Raw genomic sequence first — 26,016 nt, forward strand, 5'->3', positions numbered from 1 at the left:
CATAGACTCACACATAGACCATAGACTCACACAGAGACCCATAGACTCACACAGAGACCCATAGACTCACACAGAGACACATAGACTCACACAGCGACCCATATACTTACACAGAGACCCACAAGACGCACACAGAGACCCACAAGACTCACACAGATATCCACAAGACTCACACAGAGACCCACAAGACTCACACATAGACCATAGACTCACACATAGACCCACAAGACTCACACAGCAGAGACCCATAGACTCACACAGACCCAGATACTCGCACACACCCGGAGACTCACACACACACACATAGACCCACAAGACTCACACACAGACCCACTCTCATAGAGACCCATAGACTTTCATAGAGACCCATAGACTCACACAGAGACCCATAGATTCAACAGACATACCCACAGACTCACATAGACCCTGAGACTCAAACAGAAACCATAGACTCACACAGAGACCATATACTCATAGAGACAAGACTCAGAGAACAATAGACTCACAGAGACCCAAAGCCTCACAAAGATCCATATAAATCCAGAGACCCATAACGTAGAGACAAATATCACGTGCAGATCCATAAACTCACAGATATCTCTTACGAACTGCCTCTATAAAATGAACGTGCAAACTTTCTGCGGATCATCTTGAAATCGCGTGTAAATGAATGCACAGAGCAACTGCACCGCAATTCCAGTCTTCCCAGCTGCCAGTGCCGCGTCCTCTCGTGGCCGCAGGGTCCCGCGGGGCGCGTCCCGCGTGGGGCGACTGCGGCTCCTACGCAACGCGTCCCGGGCTCCGGGAGGGATTCTCTCGCCCATCTCTCGCCTCTCACGCCTCTCAATGTCTCAATGTGAAATACAAAGGTGGCGCGGGGGGGGGGGAGCTTCCACCCATGGGGCGACTGCGCAACGCGTCCCGGGCTCCGGGAGGGATTCTCTCGCCCCTCTCACGCCTCGCCACTCTCGCCTCGCCTCTCACGCCTCTCACGCTGTCTCAATGTGAGATAAAAAGGTGGCAGATAGCGCCAGTGGTACAACGCGGGCGCGAACCCGGATCCATGTCCACAAAGTGACATTCAGAAGTAACCACTCGGAGGAGGCGCTCACGGCCACTTTAAAGACGGCGACTTTAGGGCATCTGGGCAGGTGACTCCCTCTGTGGATGTCGTTTTGTCCTTGAACATCATGCCATCAATATATTTGTGTTATTTTCTTTGAACCTATCTACGTGACTTTACCGAAAGACCCAAAGAATATCGTCAGCAACTCAAGGTCTGCTATCGTCAGTAGAAATAATAAATACATCAACAAAATTCTTTATTGCTACATGTGCGATGAATGTGAGTTTTTGAAGGAAGGTCATTTCCCAGAACGTTGCCCCTACCAGCGTTATTGACAAACGTGTTGAGTTCCTCTTCTGTATGTGCCGCGTTGTGGCGATACATTGATCATCGCCCCCTGCTGGCAGCGGGCGATGATTGCCTGGGAGACGAATGTTCTCCTATCACGCTTTCTTGGGTTATCACTTCGTTAAACTTGAACGGTGGAGTCCCGCGTGCTGGGAGGTGGTTCTCTTAATTACTGACACTGCTGCCTTCTGCAAGGCTGATCTCTGAACTTCCTCAGCTGCGAGCATAACCTAAAAACCAGCTCAACCCAAGACCAGCTCAACCCAAGACCACCTCAACCCAAGACCACCTCAACCCAAGACCAGCTCAACCCAAGACCACCTCAACCCAAAACCACCTCAACCCAAGACCACCTCAACCCAAGACCACCTCAACCCAAGACCAGCTCAACCCAAGACCACCTCAACCCAAGCCCACCTCAACCTAAAGCCCACTGAACTATTAGATTACTTTTCAGAAGCGACTTGGCCACAATTAATAGTTCAATGAAGTGGCTGTGGAAATGTGAAGCCGCCAAATAATCTAATTCATCTAAACGCATGTTTTTAAATGTGGAGGGAAAATCCGGAGGACCTGGACAAAAATCCACGCGACCACGGGGAGAACATGGAAACTCCAAATAAACAGCAGCAGGTGTCCGTCAGGGTCGAATCCTCGACCTCCTGCATACCAGGCGAGGAAGTTAACATCACGGCACCGGAATCGCCTTGTGAAGTAGCATATTGTCACGTGGTAAACATGTTGCCGAGCTCATCATAGATACAATGATCAAATAATATGTGTCTCCTGTGCAGCCTCTTGAGATCGCATTTAGAATGTATAAATAAATACACGTAATAATTGCACCCATAGGCGGAATTTCTATATTTGGGGGGGGGGGGGGGGTTCGCTTTGTCCATCACATTAGGAATCGCGGGTGCATATAATTAATATATATTTAATCTTAATTGTAAACTACTCAAAATAAATAAACGAAGGTGTCCAGTTTGGCGGGGCCGTTGCCCCCGCCCCCCGCCAACTCCATCCATGAATCCACCACAATTCCAATGATCCGAGGCTCCGGCTGCAGCCTGGCGGAGTCGCGTCCGCTCGTGGCCGCAGGGACTCGCGGCACGCGGAGCGCGGCGCGGGGGGGGGGGGAGCTTCCACCCATGGGGCGACTGCGCAACGCGTCCCGGGCTCCGGGAGGGATTCTCTCGCCCCTCTCACGCCTCGCCTCTCTCGCCTCGCCTCTCACGCTGTCTCAATGTGAGATAAAAAGGTGGCAGATAGCGCCAGTGGTGCAACGCGGGCGCGAACCCGGATCCATGTCTACAAAGTTACATTCAGAAGTAACCACTCGGCCACGCCGCCACCCGCTGGGAGGAGGCGCTCACGGCCACTTTAAAGACGGCGACTTTAGGGCAGCTGGGCAGGTGACTCCTCTATGGGTGTCGTTTTGTTCTTGTGCATCATGGCATCAATATGGTCAGCAACTCAATGTCGAGATCTGCTATCGTCAGTAGAAATGACATACATTAACAACTAACATTCTTCATTGCTACATGTGCGGTGAAGAATGTGAGCTTTTGATGGAAAGTCATTGTCCATTGATAAATGTGTTGAGTTTCTACTTGACGTGTGCCGCGTTGTGGCGATACGAAGATCATCGCCCCCTGCTGGCAGTGGACGATGATTGCCTGGCAGACGAATTCTAAATTGAACGGTGGAGGCCCGCGTGCTGGGAAGAAAAGCTCAACTTAAAACCAGCCCAACCCAACTATCCATCTATACTGTGTATACATTATACTAAAACACAATGTGGCGTATAATAAAAACATGAAATGAGAAATGTACTATAATACATTTTATTATAAACGATTATTGTGTTATTAAAAATGATTAAATTGATTATCCGAGCAAATACTTGTATTTTATCTGACTATTGAAAAAGTTGTTCGGTTGTTGTTAAGGCGAGATCGAGCCTGCATTTACTCCGATGTACATTGCCAGGAACAGGATACAAAACAAGTGCCACTATGAGGTTTCATCTTCTTGAGACCAATTTCGTGCTTGTCAACAAGTGTGGTCACGAGATTAAACAGATTATTTGAATGACGTAAAAACAATGTCACTCTCCGTGAACCTCCTATGCACCGTATGTAGCCAGCCGTGCTAATCCGAGGTGCGGAAACCCGCTATCACCACCCTTCACTGCCCAGAATGGGGAAGTATGGTCAAGTTAACCCCTGTGACCCGCACGGCATGAGCATACAGCTTCCCGTGAACATCTTGTGGGAAGTTGTCCTTGTGGTGGGCCTTGTGAGATTAGTGTTCCCGCCGTAGGAATATGTAATCTTATCTTAATGAGATGTATATATAGCGCCTTTACGAAGGCGCTTTACAGCAATTATAATATCGTATATAGTATGACAATAATTCGAAATAAAGAATTGGGTTATTGTAAGTGGTGGTGTAGTTGTGATGCAGTAAAACAGGGATTGGTAAGGAAGGGTTGGGATAGGCCTGGTCGTAGCTGGGGGGGGGGGGGCGACAGAAAGTTTGGTGGCTGAAAAGTAATGAGGCATCATTGCATTGGGAAGACAAAGAGGGACGAGGAGGGCCTGGAGCCAGGAGGGAGAAGGGGGCCACCGCGAGCGAGTCCCCGCACCGCCGACGCCGCCAGCTTGGTCTGTGCAGCGCAGCAGCGGAGTTACCGCAGGCACCACGAGGAGGAGCGCGCAGCCTCGGCCGGGCTGGCGTGGGCAGGTGGCACCACCAGCACCAGCAGCAGCAGAGACGTGGGGCCAGTGAGCCACCACGAATGGGCGCGTCCTGGTGAGTGCTGGGATGAGTGCGCGTTGGGCTGTTGTTGACGTGGGAGAGGAGTGGTTCTCAACCTTTTGGTTTGGCGACTGTGCTACAACCTTAGTTGACCCCATTGGAACCTCCTTTGCCAGTAGCAAAATATGATAATTGTTTTTTTACCCTTTTATCTGGCAACAAAACTGACACCATTTTTACAAGGAGTCATGTTTGCATTGACCACAATACCTGCGTAGGAATGCAAACAAAAAACACAACTCTGATCATGTATGCACTGTCCTTGAAATCGATTGGTCCACACCCGAGACAGATTTTCTTAGAGCCGAGTCTCACATGGTGTTGGACCAGATGAATTTTGTTTTAACCGAGTAGTAACCCCCTTGCCTGACCCAACGTGGTTATGAGAAATGCATGTTCGAAGAATGAACATCGATATTTTAAATAATTGTCCATGTTATGAGATATCCTAACTCGCCAGTAACTGTCACGCGCATTTTTTACGATCAATGAGTTTATACAGGTCTTTTATATCGTAGTAGTTATGGGCTTACATGTCATCGTAGTTATTTTACATTGGCAGATTAATCAAACATGAGTATTTCCCAATGACTCTCACGTGTGATATAATTCCACACATTTATTAATCACCTCACGTGCCCCTGGGACATTGCCACGTGGGTGCTCCCAGAGGTCCGCGGTCCCCCGGTTGAGAGCCGTGGGGGGGGGAAGCGTCGGATGCGTTTTGGTGGATGAGGCAGCTTGGTGGATTCTACGATAATAATCACGAGACCACGTTCCAGGAAAGTTGAACATTTACTTCACGAGTTTACTCTGCGCGTCTCGTTCGTGTGCTTTGCTGTTACTCCCAGAGAGCTCTTAGTCATCTCATTACTGTGACTCTATAATCTGAAACGCATGGAAGCTAAAAATAAACTTTGTTTTATTCTACCAGGTGCAAGGACCGCTGAGCTACGTAGCTCTTTGTCAGAAGCGACCTGGCCACAACTGACAGCTCAACCAAGTGGCTTATCACGTGGATATTTACAGCATCCCAATACTCTAAACGCATATTCTTTACATGTGGAGGGAAAAACCCGGAGAAAAATCCACACGACCACAGGCTCGAACCCACGAGCCTGTGGTTGCATAGCTGGCAAGGTCGTTAACATCTGTCCAGTGCGGCGCCCCTCGCATGAGACCAATAAACAAATACAGAACAAAGAGACACAATGGGAAGGGGGGGGCATTGCTGATGATGCTGGATCCGCAGTGGGTATCACACGTCCCCTGCCGAGAAGACATGGGGGTCACCAGACGTCACGACGGGTGGCGCATCCCAGAACAAACACCGCTTGTTGATTCACCTCACCCCTCACCCTCACAGGCAGCTCGGGCCGGGGTGAGGAGTTAGTCGTGAGTTGTGGACACCACTCACCCTGGTCACGTGTATGTGTGTCGGACTTCTTGCGCACCGTACGTAGCCAACCGTGTTGATCAGAGATAACATAGATACCAACGGACGTACGTGGCTATCCATATGCTTACACAGAAACGCATCGGTTTGCATACAGACTACAGAAGTGCAGTGGTTTATAGCGCATCGCGCTACGACCCTGGCCACCTGAGTTTGATTCACGACCAATAAAAAGTGACGAATATGTTTTTACCGGTCCTGGGCCTTCCCTAGGTCGACTCGGCCTTAAATGAGAGTCTGGTGTGGTTTGTATTAAACATCGGCACTGGGGAGACAAAGGCGGCCGGGCGTTGTGTTGGCCACCCACCCCCTCGTGTTCCCGTGCCGGCGTCTTAATCGGTGCTAGTCAACAACACTTTCCCCACGGATATATGGGGGATCTTTGTATTTAGCTGTTGTCAATGCTTGTGGGTTGTCTGTTGCAATAAGTTGCGTGTTGGACGCATCATCGCCTGTGCGTTGTGTCAGTGTTACACAGCGCGCGTGTTGTGTGGATGTTACACAACGCTTGTGGGTGATGATGTTATGCAACGCGCGTGTATCTGTTGTCCACGCGTCTGTCCGTGTCTGTGGGAGCGGTCGTGGAGCGGTCAGCGCTACGCTGCGCTACGAACCCGGCCGGCCGAGTTCAATTCACGCTCACGGCCAACACCGGTGACGATTATCTGGGCCACCCCGAGGTTGACTCAGCCGCAAGTGAGTAGCTGGTGCGGTGTGTAAACGTCGCCACTGGGGAGACAAAGGCGGCCGGGCGTGGTGCTGGCCACCCACCCCCCGGTGCGCTGTGCCGGCTTCTTCATATATGCTCGCTAACAGCATTTGCCCCAACGGTCTGCAAAAGGCTATAGGGAGGTATATGTCTAAGTGTGTCTTGTCTCCTGGACATCGGTGAAAAAGAGCTTCATAGCTCATCGGATTCCTCCAGTATACACAAAGATTCTGAGTCTGAATCGGGAGCACTGGCCAAGTCAGCCGTCAGTCCAACTCCTACGTGCCCAATCCCCGACGCCCCCCCCCCATCTCTGCATCTGGGACAATGTCCAACACGCAGGCGGTTTTATAGAGGGCCCACCACAGCTTAGGATGGATGGATGGGGGTGGTGGTCGCCAGAGTGTTCTAGTAAACAATGCATGCGTCCGCCATAGAGGGCGGTTTCTTTCTTCTTCCAAGAAATCTGTGAAGCCGCGAGGCCGGTGGTGGGGCGGCCTCTCGCGTTGGGTTCGCTGTGCACATGAGCGCTGAGGGTTCAGCTTAATGAGGACAGTGATGGTGATCGTGATGATCATGATCATCACGATCACCATCGATCTTAAACTGTAACCGGCAGCACTGCCGGACTTGGACGATTGTCAGTAAATTACATAACCCTGACATTGATCCATTATAGACTAACCCTGACACCCTAACCCTGACATTGATCCCTGATACCGTAACCCAATATACTCACCTGACACCCTAACCCTGACACCCTAACCCTTACCCACTAACCCTGCCACACGACCCTGACACCTTAACCCGCTAACCCTGACACGCGAGTTGGTACGAACAGCCCTCCAACTGTCCCTGACCCGAACCAACCAGCCACTCGGCACAGCCCAGAGAGCGCATGGTACAGAGCAGAAGGAGGCGTCTCCTGGTTCCTCCTGAGCCCTCTCCAGCCCCTCTCCTTCCCTCTCCTAGTCCCTCCCTCCCTCCCCGCCACCCACTCCCACAATCTCCCCCCTCTCTCACACTGCGCGCTCTCTCTCTCTCTTACACTCCCGGTCTCGCCGGGCTCATCTTCACTCGTTCGCATTTCGCCGGGTGCGCGGAGCATTGGATTCCCTCTCCCCCAATCGCGTCCTCTCCCCGGCTCCGCTCTCCTCTGCTCCCATCTTATCCACTATTCTCCTTTTGAACTCCCCTCCTCTTACTCTCTACTCCCCTCTTCCTCTGTTTCCCACCACTCCTAACTCCTATCTCTACTCCACTCCCCTCTCTGCTCCACTCCCCTCTGCGTTGCACTCTCCCATCTCTGCGCCTCTCTCACCCGACCGCCACCTGACTCGATCCATCAGTAGCAGCAGCTGCGTCGTCTGTGGTCGCGCGGGGGCTGTGGGGAGGAGCGGGGGTCCCGCCTGCAGGATGGGAGCCGTCCGCGTGTGCTCGCTGCTCTCCGCGCTCTTGCTGCTGGGCGCAAGCTACTACCTGTACCGGCCCCTCCCCGACTCCGTGGCCGAGCCGTACAAGCTGATGATGCTGGACGCCGTCTTGCGCACCGCCAATCACGTGGTGAGGAAGCGGAGACCCAGGGCGCTGAGACCCAGAGCGCTGAGACCTGGGTGCTGAGACCTGGGTGCTGAGACCTGGGCGCTGAGACCTGGGCGCTGAGACCTAGATCCTGAGACCCAGGGTGATGAAACCCAGGGTGCTGACACCAGGGTCCTGAGACCAAGGTGCCGAGACCTGAGTGACAGTATAGCTTCGTGTGCGCGCGTGAACGTCTTCAAATTCGAAGCGATTTCCTGGTTCAGAAATTGGTGCTCATCTTCCGTTTACAGGGAGTGATGGAAATTCCACATTACTATGGTGGAGGGCGCTTGTATACATATGACGCCCACTGTTGTAGCAGAGTGTGAGTTGTAGGTGAGTGCTCTAGGTGAGTGTGGATTTCAGGTGAGTCATGTAGGCGAGTTTGGTTGGTAGGTGAGTGTTACAAGTGAGTGTGGCTGATAGTTGAGTATGCGTCACAGGTGACTCGCCTCTATGTTTGACCTTTGACTGGCACACGCGCTTGGGAGCTGCCTGTCCAGCTCCGAGTCCACTCGCTTGGGTGGCAATTCGGATTATCGCTCTCTCTGTAAAGCTTACAGCTAGGGCCGGATTAATACAGACTCTAGGGGCTGCTACAGTCGTATAGAAGGCAAAGCATGTTTGTTGTCGGGTGATTGTGGGTTGTAGGTGAGTGGATGAGTGTTATAGGCGAGTGCTGTCGGTGAGTATTGCAGGTGAGTGTTGCGGATGAGTCAGTGTTGTAGGTGAGTGTAGGGATTAATTGAGGGCTGTGGGTGAGTGTTGTATGTGAGTGTGGATTGTAGGTGAGTGTTGTTGGTGAGTGTAGTAGATGAGCATTGCAGGTGAGTGTTGAATTCACATAGGTCAGAGTGTCAGGGTCAGGGTGTCAGGGTTAGTGTGTCAGGGTTAGTGTGTCAGGGTTAGGGTGTCAGGGTTAGTGTGTCAGGGTTAGTGTGTCAGGGTTAGGGTGTCAGGGTTAGGGTGTCAGCCCCGCGGGGTGAGCGTGGGTGCACGTGGGGTCGTGCCCGTGACAGCAGCGACCTTTCAATGCCAGCTCTGTCGCGGTCACTGCTTCAACATTCACCCATGCTGAGCGCCATGGGGCAGTGTTCATTTGTTCGTGGATACCGATGCTGGGGCCCCAAAACGGAAGTTAAACAGACACTGGCTTTGACGAAGCGCTGGCTGGAGGTGAATTAAGGGGGTTATCGTCAGAGGGGTGGAGTAATCCTGCAGCGCACTGCACTATAAACCCGGCGGAGTGGTGGCGCAGCGGTTAGCGCACTGCACTAACAACCCGGCGGAGCGGTGGCGCAGCGGTTAGCGCACTGCACTATGAGCCCCGTGGAGTGGTGGCGCAGCGGTTAGCGCACTGCACTATGAACCCGGCAGAGTGGTGGCGCAGTGGTTAGCGCACTGCACTATGAGCCCCGTGGAGTGGTGGCACAGTGGTTAGCGCACTGCACTATGAACCCGGCGGAGTGGTGGCGCAGCGGTTAGCGCACTGCACTATGAATCCTGCGTAGCGGTGGTGCAGCGGTTAGCGCACTGCACTATGAACCCAGCCACCGAAGTTCAATACAAGTAGCCAGGGACAGCATTGGTGGTGAGTGGGAGTGGCATCAGTCCGGAGCTGTGCTCCCCATCCCCCATTAACCCAGAATCAGAATCCTTATTTAAACTAGAGGAACCCGAGGAGCTATGAAGCTCTTTTTCACAGATATCTCCGCACTGACCAGGTTAGAACGGCCAATCGACTGAATCTCTTTGCCTCATGCCCACGTTGGCCAGGAGATATTTACTACCTCGCCTGGTATGCAGCAGGTGGGGGGTTCGATCCCGACCCTGACGCCTGCTGTTGTGTATTTGGGGTTTGCGTGCCTCTCTCTCCGTGGTCGCGTGGGTTTTTCTCCGGATTCTCTGGTTTGTTCCTCCACATTTAGAAACTTGCGTTTAGAGTATTTGGCTGCAATACATTTCCACATGATGATAAGCCACTTCGTTGAGCTATCAGTAGTCACCAGGTCACTTCTGAAAAAGAGCTACGTTGCTCAGTGGACCTTACCTCGTAAATTAAAAGTTTACATATAGTTGCGTTTGAAGCATCTACGTTCCATTGGTCATCATCCCCACACATCTCCTTTATCTCTGGGAGTGTGGGCCGGTGATTCCCAAGTCCCAGCGTGGCCCCTGCCTCCGTGTCCCCGCAGACATGTCTCGACGCAGCTCACGCCCCTCGTGCGTGTCCCCGTCCTGCTCCCCACCGTGTGCCAGGCCACTCTGGGCAAGCTTCTGCGACTGGTCGACCCGGAGGTGGTCCTGCGCAACGTGGTGCCCCGCGTGCCCGCTCGCTCCGACGCGTGGGTGACGGTGCGCGACACCGAGCTGGGCGGCGTGCGCGTGCGAGCGTTCGTGTCCTCGCACGCCGCGGGGCTCAAGCGCGGCGTCATCTACCTGCACGGCGGAGGATGGGCGTACGGAACCACGCGTCAGTAGCACTGCCCCGCACAGCCTGCGAGATGTTGACTTCCTCGCCTGGTATGCAGGAGGTCGTGGGATCGATCCCGATCCTGACGATGCCTGCTGTAAATTTTGAGTTTGCGTGTCTCTCTCTCTCGCCGTGGTTGCGTTGATTTTTCTCCAGGTCCTTCGGTTTTTGCCTGCACGTTTAGAATTGGCATGCATTTAGAGTATTTGGCTGCGATAAATTTCCACGTGATGATAAGCCGCTTGGTTTACCTATCACTTGTGGCTTCTGAAAAAGAGCTAAATGGCTATTATCTGGTAAAATCAAAAAGAGTTTTAGTTTGAAGTTAATACAGACAGTCCCCGACTTACAAACGCCCGACTTGTGAACATCCGCACTTACGAAAGAGCTATCACAAGATATACATTTTTTAACAATCCAACTTGCTGAACGTAAATGAACCTTGACACATTGTATAACACTGACCGTACGTGCATTTAAATAACGACACATTATCGTGTTTTGAGTTACGAACGGGTCTCAGCAACGGAACCCGCTCGTAAGTCGGGGACTGCCCGTACACAGCGGAGAGTGGCGCTGGGTGAAGGACCACGGCATTTGGGTTGGGGCCAGTGTAAGTGGCCGACTGGATCATTGTTTAGGGTATGGATGGGGCTGGTACTAATGGTTTGGGTATTGGAAGGGCTAGTACTGGACGCTAACTCGCTAATTGCTTAAGGTATTAAAACTAAACTATTGTTATTTTACCAGGTAAGGCCCACGGGGCTAAAGCACTCTTCTTCAGAAACGACTTGGCCGCAAAATTATAACGCAACGAAGTGGCTTATCATAACGTGGAAATTTATAGCAGCCAAATACTCTGAATGCGTGATGGTGATTCTAAATGTGGAGGGAAAAACCGGAGAACCCGGATCAAAATCCATGTGACCACAGGAAGAGAGACACGCAAACTCCAAATATACAGCAGCAGGCGTCAGGGTTGGGATCGGGATCGAACCCATGACCTCCTTCATACCAGGCGAGGTCGGTAACATCTTGCCACCGTGGCACCATTGATTAGGCCGGTCCTATTTGCTCAGTGATTCTTAACCTGGAGTGCACCCTGCACCCCCTCTGGGTGCGAGATGCCCTTGTCCAGATTTTTTTTGAAGGTAAATCATCGAAACACAAATTAAGCACGGGCACATAAGTACAACTACTTTTTTCATCAAGTATATGTATTTATTAACGTACTTTTTTGGGATTTAGAACCAAACGGGTGCAAGGCTGCAGTAAAGGTGAAGAACAAGCATTATTATTCTTTGGGTCTTTCAGTAAAGTCACGTAGATAGAGAAAATAATAACAACGATAAAGTGAATAAAAATATCACGACGTTTCGATCGCAACACAAGCGGTCGTCATCAGGAAAAGGAGTTAGCCTCTAAAGGCAAACTGTTTATAAAGGTTTGGAGATGGACGTAGCCCAAGTGTATCAGCAGCACCAGTAGCATGGGCGGGGCAGCCATGCCAATGCAGCAGCCATGCCAATGCAGCAGCAATGCCAATGCAGCAGCAATGCCAATGCAGCAGCAATGCCAATGCAGCAGCAATGTTAATGCAGCAACAATGCCAATGCAGCAGCAATGCCAATGCAGCAGCAATGCCAATGCAGCAGCAATGTTAATGCAGCAGCAATGCCAATGCAGCAGCAATGCCAATGCAGCAGCCATGCCAATGCAGCAGCCATGCCAATGTAACAGCAATGCCAATGCAGCAGCAATGCCAATGCAGCAGCAATGCCAATGCAGCAGCAATGCCAAAGCAGGGGCAATGCCAATGTAACAGCAATGCCAATGCAGCAGCAATGCCAATGCAGCAGCCATGCCAATGCAGCAGCCATGCCAATGTAACAGCCATGCCAATGCAGCAGCCATGCCAATGCAGCAGCAATGCCAATGCAGCAGCAATGCCAATGCAGCAGCAATGTTAATGCAGCAACAATGCCAATGCAGCAGCAATGCCAATGCAGCAGCAATGCCAATGCAGCAGCAATGTTAATGCAGCAGCAATGCCAATGCAGCAGCAATGCCAATGCAGCAGCAATGCCAATGCAGGGGCAATGCCAATGCAGGGGCAATGCCAATGCAGCAGCAATGCCAATGCAGCAGCAATGCCAATGCAGCAGCCATGCCAATGCAGCAGCCATGCCAATGTAACAGCAATGCCAATGCAGCAGCAATGCCAATGCAGCAGCAATGCCAATGCAGCAGCAATGCCAAAGCAGGGGCAATGCCAATGTAACAGCAATGCCAATGCAGCAGCAATGCCAATGCAGCAGCCATGCCAATGTAGCAGCCATGCCAATGTAACAGCAATGCCAATGCAGCAGCAATGCCAATGCAGCAGCAATGCCAATGCAGCAGCCATGCCAATGTAACAGCAATGCCAATGCAGCAGCAATGCCAATGCAGCAGCAATGCCAATGCAGCAGCAATGCCAATGCAGCAGCAATGCCAATGCAGCATCAATGCCAATGCAGCAACAATGCCAATGCAGCAGCAATGCCAATGCAGCAGCAATGCCAATGCAGCAGCAATGCCAATGCAGCAGCAATGCCAATGCAGCAGCAATGCCAATGCAGCAGCAATGCCAATGCAGCAGCAATGCCAATGCAGCAGCAATGCCAATGCAGCAACAATGCCAATGCAAGGGCAATGCTATAAACTTCCACGTGATGAGCCACTTCATTGAGCTATCACAACATTGAGCGGGGAGAACCTGCAAACCCCAAATATACAGCAAGCTTTCAGGGTCTGGATCCAACCCACGACCTCCTGCATACCAGGCGAGGGAGTTTACATCTCCTAGCCACCGCGGTGCCCCATGACGATCATTGATCTGACTAAATCGATGCGATGAGCACAAAATGAATGAATGAGTGAATCCGCATCTTTCAGAGTCTCTCACTGCAGGGGAATGGAGGATGATGATGATGGGGGAGGGGGGCTCCCACTTCACAGAGGTCACCACTGACTCTCGCGCCCGTGTTTGTGTGAACGAAGAGGACGGCGAGCGGTGGTGCAGCGGTTAGCGTGCTGAACTATGAACCCGGCGACCCATGTTCAATTCCCACTCATGACTATCAACATCAGTGACGATTATCTGAATCGATCCTGGGCCTCCCCCAGGTCGACTCAGCCGCAATTGAGTACCCGGTGCAGTGTGCAAACATCGCTACTGGGAAGACAAAAGCGGACAGGCGTGGTGTTGGCAGGCCACCCCCTCGTGTGCCGTGCCGGCCTTCATAGGCGCTACTCGCTAGCAGCACTTGCCCCAACAGTCTGTTAAGGCTACACGGGGGACCTTTTTGTTTTGCAGAGGACGTTGGCAACGACCACCAGTGCCGTGAAGCGGCACGCCGACTCGACGCGGTCGTCATCTCCGTGGAGTGAGTTCCTCCAGCGACCCCACACGCCGCCTCCCCCTCGTCCATCGGAGCACGCCTCCCCTTCCTCCCGGGGATGTTGCCCGTGGGTGTAAAGCCGTGACACCCACGGCAGCACGTGTATGTTTCCTAACCATGGTTAAGAAACCACAACCAGCCTCAACTTCATTTGTATAAATCCCTCGGAACGCCCAGCATGGGTGGGATCCACCTGTTTGGTGTGCTCTGCCATCGTTACACACGTCACACCTTCGTATGTAGAAGACCACAAAGCTTGGGGGAATGTGGATTTTACATCGGCTCACCGCCTAGCTGCGGTTCCTCCTCGCGCTTCTCTCTCATCGCCAGTGAGCGAATGTCTGTGCGGCGGTGGCGCGCTTCGAGCTGAAGTTATTGTCGTTAATTATGATGAAGAAAGACGTCCAAAATACACCAGCCTAATCTTGGATAATTTGCATTTGGCAGCCACTCACTCGTCCACTGACTTACCCATCCACCCACTCACTCACCCACTCACTCATCCACTGACTCACTCACCCACTCACTCATCCACTGACTCACCACACTGCAAGTCCCAACATTTATCTTTCTGCTTTTTCCTGTGCACCGATCCACTTTAGAAAGCCCCTCCCAGCCTCTGTTTGCCCGCAAGCTCTTTCAAGAATAACCTCGCTCAATCCCAGCAGCGCATTCTTACTCTCGTCGATCACAACAGCGACGTCGCCGCTTGTTGCTGGCCACTTGATGTGTTGGACCTTCGGGCCGGTGCACAGCAATGGCACGAAACAAAAAGCAAAAGGGTCCCAGGGCGCTGGGCCTCTCTTCCTCCCGGCTCTCCCACGACGTCTCCCGTGTGCCCAATTGTCCTCTCAGTGTCACGGTGACATTGGCGCATTCCACCGACTCTGAATCCTAATCCTCTCCGGCACGACCCCTGAGCGTGCCCTGCGAACAGCTTCGGTGGTGGTGGCTTTGGCGCGCCGTGACCCCACACTGTGACGTACTCCCTTAAGCCCTCTCATATGTCGCTCGGCCACCTCGCCCGGCGCCACCACAGCCGACTCCCACGTCTTCTGGCCCCATGCCCAGCCCCCACCTCCCCCGGCCCCCACCTCGCCCGGCCCCCACCTCCCCCGGCCTCCACCTCGCCCAACCCCCACCTCCCCCGGCCCCCACCTCCCCGGCCCCTACCTCGCCCGGCTCCCACCTCGCCCGGCTCCCACCTCGCCCGGCTCCCACCTCGCCCGGCTCCCACCTCGCCCGGCTCCCACCTCCCCCGGCCGCCGCCTCGCCCAGGCACCGCCTCGCCCGGCCCCCACCTCCCCGGCCGCCGCCTCGCCCAGGCACTGCCTCGCCGGGCTCCCACCTCCCCCGCCGCCGCCTCGCCCAGGCACCGCCTCCCCCGGCCGCCGCCTCGCCCAGGCACCGCCTCGCCCGGCCGGTCCTCCATGCTGCTCAACACCTCGCGGACAGGAGCCGGCCCTTGGCAGCCCCCTGGGATACGCGGGGAAGGTGGCAATCTTAAAAAAACGATGACACCAATATACGATCAAGCAGACGCGGTAATGGAGAGACTGGATGATCCCCTGGAAGACGGAGAGAGGGGAATGGGGGTGGCTGATGCAGGTGGAGTGGGTTCACGAGATGGGTGATGCTGTGGTGAAATGGTTAGCTCACCGGTTCCATTCAATCTCCCGGTGCAGCAGTTGAAACAACAGGGCAAGTTTCCTATATTCCTCTCCAACCTCCCCCACCTCCGCCTCTGTCTACCCAGCAGTGGAAATTGGTACGCCAGATTGAGTCGTGTGTGGTGGGGTGTGGGCATTACCACCTGACCAGTGTGAAAGAGTAGGCCAAACACCCTCTAGAGGGGGGCTCTAGTTGACGGAGGGCCTTTCGGTAGCAGCGGCGTGAGAAGGGAATTGCAGGGGCTGCCCCTTTAACCTCGGTGAATGCCCCAGACTTGGCCAAAGGTTCAGTCCTCTCTGTGGAGGCAGAGTCGCCATCGCGTCCTCACTTGGCCACAGTCGCCACTGTGACTGGCAACGTATTGAATCACCCCAACACAATGGCGACATTCTTGTCGCGGAAACGCCGACCTGGCATTAATGATATTAGCGGTGGTGGTGGTGTTTGTTGTTATAGTGATGTTTGTGCTGCCGGTGCTCCTCTTCATTCGCGGGGCGTATCGCCATCCGAATGTGTAGCCACGTTGGAGACAACCCAAGCAGCAGCGGCTGGTGACAATATTTTTCATTTGGTTTAGAGGCAGGGGAGGGGTCGGGTCAGGTGGGATCAGATGGGGTCAGGTGTGGTGGGTTCAGGTCCCCGGGTGGGGTGGGGTCAGGTGGAGTCGGGTGTGGTGGGGTTGGGTGGGGTCTAGTGGAGTTGGGTGGGGTGGGTCGGGTGGGGTGTAGGGGGGTGGGGTCTAGTGGGGTCCTTTGGGGTGAGGTCGGGTGGGGTCAGGTGTGGCGGGGTGGGGTGGTTGCTGACAACGCCAAAACGTCTGGTTCGGGGACTTTGCCCGCCCGCGCCCTCCACGCACAGGTACCGCCTGGTGCCGGAGCACCGCTTCCCCGTGCCGCTGGAGGACTGCCTGCGCGCCACGCGCCACTTCCTGCGGCACGACACGCTGGCGGCCTTCTCCGTGGACCCCGCGCGCGTCGCCATCTCGGGGGACAGCGCCGGCGGGAACCTCGCGGTGGCCGTGGCTCTGCAGGTTGGCGGCGCTGCCTGGGGGCAAACCCGGAGGGCGGGAAGTGGGGCGCCTGCCGGCCCTCGCGCCGCTCTCCGTCTCTCTCTCTCTGGCGGCGCGGGGCTCTCGCACAGTCTCGAGCCCGCGTCGCACATTCACATGCTCATCTCTCACATTCACATGCTCATCTCTCACATTGACATGCTCATCTCTATACTCTTAGTTTTTTCGGTAAAGTCACGTAGGTAAAAAATGAAAAAAATAAAAAAATAAAAATCACGACGTTTCGGAGGCAACACAAGTCCCTGTCATCAGGTGGGACCGTCACAGCCAGATTTGATGCATCAAATCTGGCTGTGACGGTCCCACCTCATGACGGAGACTTGTATTGCCTCCGAAACGTCGTGATTTTATTTTATTTTTATTAATTTTAATTTAATTTTTTACCTACGTGACTTTACCGAAAGAACTAAGAGTATGAATCCTTGCAGTCACGAAAGCTTCAAACATTAACATGCTCATCTCTCACAATAACATGATCATCTCTCACAATAACATGCTCATCTCTCACAGTAGCATCGCCACCTCCACGCCCTCGTCGTGGAGGTCGCCCTTCGATCTGACATTGACATGCTAATTTATCACATTAACATTACTAGCTCCGCCCACTTCGTTTATGACCATTGGGCTACACCCAATTTAAACCTTTTAAACAGTTTGCCTCAGCAGCTTTTGCTCTCTTTTTTCTTCCTGATGACGAACGCTTGTGTTGCGATCGAAACGTCGTCGTTTTTTTGTTATTTTTTGTTATTTTCTTTGAACTTATCTACGTGACTTGACCGAAAGACCCAAAGAATAAAAAAAACTGTTTAGTTTACAGTTGTGTATATATTGTTTGACAGCAGAGGGCAGTGTTGCTCTGTGGTTTTGCCTGATGAGCTAAAAGAAGGAACGAAACAGGAGGATTTCTGTTTCGAAGGAACGAAACAGGAGGGTTTCTCCACAAACCTGGTTGTCACCTGATGAAGCGAGTTGTAATTACTGACGACATGTACTCAGATTGCGAATGTTGTGGCTTTGCTCTCCAACACACCAGTGTGCTGTACTAGTAACGAATTGACACGTTCTGTTTACGTGACAACCCTTACTAGTTAGCTGTGTCGGGTGGTGGCGGGTTTAACGACACATTTATATATTTACGCGAGCTAATCCAAAATAACCTGTATTATGGACGATATTGGTTGGGAAAGCCTTCTGCGTGTTAAACGGACTAAAGGACATTTTTATTTTACCAGGTAAGGCCCACTGAATGTGTCCCTGTGCCTGCCTCTATAGCCCCCCCTCTCTTTCTCTCTCTGTGTGTGTGTGTGACTGCGTGAACCGCAGCTGGCGCGGGAGTCCAAGGAGGGCTCGGCGAGCCTCAAGCTGCAGGCGCTCATCTACCCGGTGCTGCAGGCGCTCGACTTCCAGACGCCGTCGTACCGGGACAACGCTCACGTGCCCATCCTGTACGCACGCACCATGGTGCGCATGTGGCTCGAGTACCTGGGTGAGCACGAGGAGGGGGGGAGGAGGAGGAAGGGCAGGGGGGAAGAGGGATGGAGGAAGGGGGGGGGGGGTGGAGGTGCAGGAGGATGGGGGGAGGTGGAGTGGCGAAGGTGGAGGAGAAGGAAGTCGAGGAGGCGGTGGAGGGGGGACGGGGGGAAGGGGGGAGCTGCAACCACCACCACCAGGGCTTCATGTGAGTTGGGTCTGTCCAGGTTGGAGATTTGGAAAACGCTGCAGGATGCGGAGTGTTGCTGGGGCCTGGGGCGCCGTCAGTGTGCACCGCGGCGCTCGCTGCCTCATTGCGAAGGTGTCGGGGGCCGGCTCACCGCTGCTCCGCGTACGTGGCGTGAACGTCGTGCGTGCGTGCGTGGTGCAGGCGGGGACGTGGCGCTGACGGACGCGCTGCTGGAGAACGCACACTCGCGCCACGTGCTGCTCGACCCCAGCGGCCCCGGCGCCTTCGTGGACTGGCGCTCGCTGCTGCCGTCCCGCCGGCCGCGTGGCCCGGAGCCCCCCGAGGGCCCCGCGCGCCCGGACATCCTGGCCAAGATCCCGGCGCTGCTGGATCCCAGGGCCACGCCGCTCTTGGCCGGTGAGTGCGTCCACACGCCAAGTTCAAGACACCCCTACATAACAAGGGCGTCCAGCGATCACCGGAGGCCAGGATGTCACAAGGGCAGAATGCCCGAATATAAATTAGCAACAAGAACAACAGGGGCCCGTGTGGTGGGGCCCTCCTTTGTGTATGGGCCGGGGCCCTTGGGTCCGATCAAGGCCCCCTGACAGTCTCATCTAAGTAGGATCAATTTATATTTTTTAAGTAAAAAAATATTTCACCTGGAAAATCTCTCGAGATGGAACATCTTTGTTGCAAGGGGCTCTACAGGGTGACGATTTCCATGCACGTAGCACACGTGACGTAATGACCACAATGACAAAGGTCCCACATTAAGCCTCTACAGTCTGTTGGGATAAGTGCTCTTAGCGAGTAGCACCTAATGAAGACCGACATGACACATGAGTGGGCGGGTGGCCAGCATCACGGTCGGCCGCCTTTGTCTCCCCATTGCTGACACACCGCACCAGGTACTCACTTAAGGCTGAGCCAAGCTAGGAAAAGCCCTGGCCTAGTTCCGATGTTCGTGAGAGAAGAGTGAGCCAACTTCCAGCCACAGCATTTCAGCACCATGGACCAAGGCGCCAGCTTCATGCAGCGTGGGGCCTTGGCACAGCAGCCTGCACTTGCTTTGAGGTCGAGTGAGCTGCAATGTAAGAGTCAAACACAGAGACTGCTTGGCTTCCATCTTCCACGGAAACAATGGGGCCGGCGCTTTACTGGATTTTACTACAAACCACTGAAGGTGTGCGGTGAACATCAGATGGTGTGGTGAACACCAGATGCACGAGTGGAGAACACAAGGCCCTTTTGTGCGACTGTGGCTACGAGCTCCAAGTCGCGGAGCGTGTGACTTCGCACCGCCACAGACATAGATCTGAAAAGAGACAACAAAGCCTGTTAAAAGGAACGGGATGGAACAGGCTTGCCTGTAGACCAGTCAAGTTGATTTCCTCCTCCATCGAGCATTGAGACAGCACCTCCTATTAGCACGGTTGACTACGTATGGTGCGAAAGAAGTTCAACAGACAAGGGGTGCCGCAGTGGCGAGATGTTATCTACCTTGCCTGGTATGCAGGAAGTCGTGGGTTCAATTTTATCCATAGGCCAAGCACTGTTGATTTTCCTCACACAATGGTACTAATTTTATCGTCCACAATAAGATGATGAGCGGACGAGTCAACCGTCCAACCGGGATGTAAACTCGCGGACTTCTGATTATGAGCCGCTGGCTCCATCGCTGAGCCACTCGGCCGGGTGTAGAACTGGCATGCCAGGAGCTCTACGCTACAGTCACTCGAAGTCCAAACAATTGAGCCGAGCCAAGGTGTGGATCTGGGTGCCCAGCCACGCTGCGGTGCTGATGGTGGTGGTGCCTCTACTCGCGAATGGGTTCTGGTGGTCACCTGGTGGGTTACAGACGGGGTTCCGCTGAGTTCGCACCCCCAGCACGCCCCCGACTCCACTGCGTGACGCGCGATGCGGCACCGAGCCGGTTGCCATTTGCGTCGCCTTGTTGAGGGGGACATAGGGTCAAAGGTACCCGGAGTTTTGTCCAAAACGATTGGCTATCTATTCGGTATTTGAACATCTTCATGCCACAGAGGGTGTGAATCCTATTCTACTTAGTTCATCATTTCAATACTGGCAAGAAAAGGTCCCATAGATAGAACCTACCCTGTCATCCGTAACGCACAGCTGTGCGTGATGAGCTTGTGGTGCGAGCTTGACAGCTGCTGCGTCTTCCCTCCCGTCCCCCAACGGTGTGTGTGTGTGTGTGACGCCCGCTGCCTTCTCGCTCCTCTCTCCCCACTCGACGTCTCCACGTCCGCCCCATGGCCCCTCACGCCCGGCTCACCGCTACGAACCTCCTCCAGGTTCTCAACTCGTCTAACAAGATTAAACTGGAACACCTTGAACCTCTTTCTGGGCCTGCCCTCTCGGTTTCCCACCTCCGAGTGCACCCCACATCCATCTCCTTCTAATTTCTGACGCGGTTTGCATTGCGAGGCCGAGTGAGTGACTCAGAGCGCTCGGCTCGTGCGTCCGAGCGGTTGCGTCGTGACATTGAGTTGTCCTCGCCACGGCGTCCGGTGGTTGAGCCGCATTCGTATTTCCAGGTTCGAGCGGTCGAGCCGCGTGTCACCCGACCCCCCTCCCACTGCCCTCGCCCCCCCCCCACCACTGCCCGCCCGTCCTTCCCCCCCACCGTCCCCCCCCTCCGTCGTAGACGACGATTGGCTGCGCTTGCTGCCGCTCACGTACGTGGTGACGTGCGAGCACGACGTGCTGCGCGACGACGGCGCCCTGCTGGTGGCGCGTCTGGGCCCGCTGGGGGTCCCCGTGCAGCACCAGCACCTGGGGGACGGCTTCCACGGCATCTTGTCGCTCGTGCAGCAGCCCCTGCTGCACTTCGACATCGGCGTGCGCACCGTGGACATGTACATAGCCTGGCTCGACGAGCACCTCTAGGACCACCGCCACCTCCTACCCCTCACCCCTCACCCACCACCTCCTACGGCTCACCTGAACCCCTCACCCACCACCTCCTACCGCTCACCTCTCACCCACCACCTCCTACCGCTCACCTCTCACCCCTCACCCACCACCACGTACCGCTCACCTGCACCCCTCACCCACCACCTCCTACCGCTCACCCCTCACACACCACCTCCTACCGCTCACCTCTCACCCCTCACCCACCACCTCCTACCGCTCACCTGAACCCCTCACCCACCACCTCCTACCGCTCACCCCTCACACACCACCTCCTACCGCTCACCTCTCACCCCTCACCCACCACCTCCTACCGCTCACCTGCACCCCTCACCCACCACCTCCTACCGCTCACCTGCACCCCTCACCCACCACCTACCGCTCACCTCTCACCCCTCACCCACCACCATGTACCGCTCACCTCTCACCCCTCACCCACCACCTCCTACCGCTCACCTGCACCCCTCACCCACCACCTACCGCTCACCTCTCACCCCTCACCCACCACCATGTACCGCTCACCTCTCACCCCTCACCCACCACCTCCTACCGCTCACCTGCACCCCTCACCCACCACCTCCTACCGCTCACCTCTCACCCCTCACCCACCACCACGTACCGCTCACCTGTCACCTGCCCCCTCATACCACTTACCTCTCACCCGCCACATCATACAATCACCCCGGAATCAGATCAGACAACACAAAGGAGATGGAACAGATCAGACGACACAGAGATGGGAGTACAAACAAGACAGCAAACACAAGACAAGACCCATTGAGGAAAACGCAAAGGAGACGGTGACCGTACAGATGAAACGGTGCAAATCAGACGGTGTGGGACGTTGCAAATGAGACCGATATTATCAGTCCTGTTCATAAGGTGACCTGAATCGTCGCGCGGTATCAACGCACAGAGGGCCTACGTGCCTATCGTTCGATGTAATTTGGTGCAGCTTTTCTGTTTACACCGCAAGACGACCGCGTCAGGGCGCTCTGGGTTAGGTGACCAAACTAGGCTCTGCGTCAAGATGATTGTGTCTGACTGGGTGAAAGGACTATATTGTATAAGACTCTTAAGGATCAATAAATACGTCAGGTTCTGGTTTAAAATACTATATAACACCGTTAAGATGACTGCTTTCGACTCTTGGTTTTAACAGCTATGTCCGTCTCTGTTAAGATGAATAACTTGGACAACTCATTTAAGATGATTATTAGATTCTGGCTGAACATGGCTGCGTGTTTTCTGGCGGTCGGTTAAAATAACTCGCATTGAACACTGGGTTAAGCAGATGGATTTAGTCTGCTATGTTTTTTAATGTATGTGTGTTTGGCTGTAAGGTTTTGTCTTACTGTGTTTAAACTCTGGGTTAGGCATCTGTGTACGACTGCGTGTTAAGGTGTCCGAGTTAGACTCTGGGGTTAAGTCGATGGTGTGTTAGATTTGGGGTTATTAATGAATGCGTCGTATTGTTGTGGGTTAACACTGTGGCCATGCGTCCGTCTCCGACTCTTGTTCATGAATGAACGCGTTCGCTGGGGTTATATCGCGGTCGTTTTGTCCCCCCCCCTCACATCATGTTGGCCAACCCACAGACCCCTGTCCCGCACACATCTAATCAGCTAATCGCAATGTCTCCATTACATTCTCTGATTTTTAGATGAATAAAACATCATAATATTGTGGCCACATTCCACATTTTGGATGATCCGAAAAGATGTTTCGGATTGTTCTGAAATATGTCACAGAGTTTGCTGCCTAAAGAGATGCCATTTTGATGATACTTGACGTCATGTTTGCTTAAATTGTTAAAAACCTAAAACAATATGGCATTCGAATTATTGCTTTACTTAATACAAATTTAACTGTTCATATTTAAAATTGTCAACATGGTTACATTTTGTGTATACAACTATATGTTATTAAAATATGATGCATGTTCATCTGGATATACGAAGCAAAAGCCAAAGTCAGGCGAAAGAAAATCCAATCCTCAAACATTTTTTTTACATCAGAAATTCATCCCAAATGTATGTGTCTACAGCCCATCACTAGTATGTTATTGCACTTTCCACGTGCTTTTGTTTACCTGGATACATTAATGAGATAATCAATTGCAATGGAAACATAGCCTGTGTGCAATTACTGCAAAGTGAAAAGTAAATTAAAGCGATTTAATGCAAAATACAAATATGAATTCAACTACCCGTGCTCCAGTGTCAATTTCTTAGATTTTCTGCGCGGCTTGTGTTTTTGCTTTATTCCGAAATGTATAGAGCAGTTGAAACCCAACGTGTTGGAGAACAGCACAAGGAAGTGGACATCACAGAGCTACCGTTGAGATCCCCCACGCACAGTAGAGGGAAGCACTTCCCCACGCACTCTGCCACATGAGTTATTATGGATTTGATGTGATGTTGCATGGAAAGCAAATCGATATTTTAACTATCAGTGCTCGTTTAATCAAATTAAGTGCAGGACAATTGAGCGCAGTCATTGGTTGTCTGGCTGAGATCGACAATTACACCTGAGAACCCGGTTTGATCACAGACGGCTGCCTGGATTCGAACCGATAATCTGAGGGGTGTAAGCTCAGCACTGGCCTCCGGGCCTGAGGCTTTTGGGCCTCCTGTCTGAATGATTGCCTTGGCCTGAATCCAAGACTGTGTTGTGATGAGTGACGATTCACAGCACCACCATTACCAAGTCGCCTCCAGGAACGCACAACCTGAGTAACGGCATCTCTCTTGTAGCCGTACCCTGCCGTGCTGTGTCCCAGGCTGCAGGAAGCAGAGCCGTATTATCCAATAGGCCACAGTAGACACTGTGCCTAGGGCCTACGAACAATTGAAGGCCCTACCATTTTTTTGCCATTTTTTTCGTTTGTATGATGCAAAATTTAACAAATATACCTTATTGAATAAATACATGTATATAGCACAAGGAGGATAGGAAACAGTGTATAGAGAGAGGCAGAGTCATGTCAATGTTTTATTCTTCATTGTAAGAGAGAAATTGACACCGGAGATGAACTTTGGAGATGTTTTTCATTGCAAAATTAGCAATAACATCGTCAAATGGTGTTTTCCCACACAATATCATTCTCAATATACAGTAGTGCAAGGTAAGACGATGTGTTGTTCTCCTATGGTTTATCGGAGACAGTTTTTGTCAGTTTAATACGTAGACTTTCGGGACCAATATCCATAATATAGGTTTTTGGGGTTTGATCGCTTGAATATCAATTTGTTAAACCCGACACCAGCCGACACAGCCAAATAGTAAGGTCTGTCACGTAAAAAGAACGTGCCAATTTGTTACTAGTACAGTAGTGACATGGGCAGCAGCAGCAGCAGTACCGAGATGAAGACAGTTATCACTAAAGGCCTACAATAACCTTAGTTTGGCCCTGGCAGTAAGATGAAGATTTATATCCTGGTTAATGACAAATAAGTAATATTTTTTAAAAAAACATTTAAAAAAAACACACTTTTATGAAATGTACTAGTAATGGAAGAACTGCACGACTGTGGGAAGTGGCCCCGAAGCTTGCCACAACGTAAGGGACCGTGGGCAATTACAGCCAACGTCAGTTGACCTTGGACAATTAGACCCAAGCCGAAATATAACATAAAAAAATAATGTTGAAAAATATATATTTTTTATGATAGAATATAGTATTGTCATCAGTATAACATACGTATACCAAGTTTGCAGTCGATATCACATTGGTAAGTGGGTTAAAATTGAGTTACAAGATTTTAAGATACAACAACGACAACAACGACAACAATAGAGTGAGTGAAATAAAAGCGTGTAAAACATTTCAAAGTGCCCTTCAGGATTGCTGCCATAGCTTTAAACGTGACATCAGTGAGTTGTAATTGCCATGCCACTAAAGTCGGAATTACTTATTAACAGAGCCCCAAGCTCTTATCAACAGGGATACGCAACCCAGGTGTATATATGCAACTGCGGTCTGTTCTTCTATAATGCTGCGTGTTTTCAAAACACAAATTGGCTATAACGCGATATGAGGGGACACATTTTTATTGTGACACATTTATTGAACTTGCCGTGTGTCTGTTTATAATCTTTGAAATATTTGATATTACTATCTTAGGATTTACGAAGACTAACGAGCTGAAATTTTCAACACAGACTCGTCTCTCGGGACAATTCAAGATTTCGTTAAAAAAAATAAACGGTGCAGGTCCCGCCGATCCTGGGCTATTTGTGTTATCGACTAAATTTTTATAATAATTTTTTGACTTAATTTTCATAATTCATCCTCGCTCATTTTACCCCCCCCCCCCCTATTTTTGAAATCTCAAATGGTCGCGCCCAGCAAACGTCTCCTTCAATCAGAGCGCCTGCTGTTTGGGGAGCCTTTTGACCAATGAGAGGCGCGCAAACATCGCCGCTCGTCATGGCGCCGGAGCAGCCACTTTGGTTCCCTCTAGCGCGAGACCAAGAATTATAATTTAAATTACTACTATTGATGTAATAATTGCAGTTATAATCGTAATAAATAGTATTGTCATTTGCTTTGCCACGCCTGTTTTGACGCGCGGAGGGCAACATGGTTATGCTCAAGTTGAGCGAGCAGGTGATCATGTTTTAGAATTAAATACGGTAATGTTATCCCTATTTTGATTTTTAAAAATTCTAATTATGATTTTTATATAAGCGCTTTAAATTACAGTGCTAGATCTGTGCACATTGAATACGGCCTGCGATATGCACTGTTAATATGTGCGTATTGTTATAGCATTGC

The 26,016-nt window shown here is 52.2% G+C and overlaps 1 protein-coding gene across 1 annotated transcript; it reads left to right on the forward strand.

The window, feature by feature from the left end:
* Positions 1–7,413: 7,413 nt before the first annotated feature.
* LOC144734381 (neutral cholesterol ester hydrolase 1-like) lies at positions 7,414–21,577 on the forward strand. Its single transcript, XM_078616537.1, has 7 exons — positions 7,414–7,965; positions 10,243–10,456; positions 13,815–13,884; positions 16,429–16,600; positions 17,963–18,125; positions 18,501–18,716; positions 20,971–21,577. The coding sequence occupies exons 1-7, from the start codon at positions 7,819–7,821 to the stop codon at positions 21,210–21,212; spliced, it is 1,224 nt and encodes a 407-aa protein (XP_078472663.1). The 5' UTR covers positions 7,414–7,818; the 3' UTR covers positions 21,213–21,577.
* The last annotated feature ends 4,439 nt before the right edge of the window (positions 21,578–26,016 follow it).

This window comes from Lampetra planeri, chromosome 51, assembly GCF_965212315.1.
Source record: "Lampetra planeri chromosome 51, kcLamPlan1.2.h2, whole genome shotgun sequence".
Taxonomy (NCBI): Eukaryota; Metazoa; Chordata; class Hyperoartia; order Petromyzontiformes; family Petromyzontidae; genus Lampetra; species Lampetra planeri.

Bases quoted from the DNA above. Each gene is read 5' to 3' on its own strand.
- LOC144734381 (XM_078616537.1), top strand. From the start codon at position 7,819: ATGGGAGCCGTCCGCGTGTGCTCGCTGCTCTCCGCGCTCTTGCTGCTG. The intron at 7,966-10,242 runs GTGAGGAAGCGG...ACCGTGTGCCAG, and splicing joins TGCGCACCGCCAATCACGTG to GCCACTCTGGGCAAGCTTCT. The intron at 10,457-13,814 runs GTCAGTAGCACT...TTTGTTTTGCAG, and splicing joins ATGGGCGTACGGAACCACGC to AGGACGTTGGCAACGACCAC.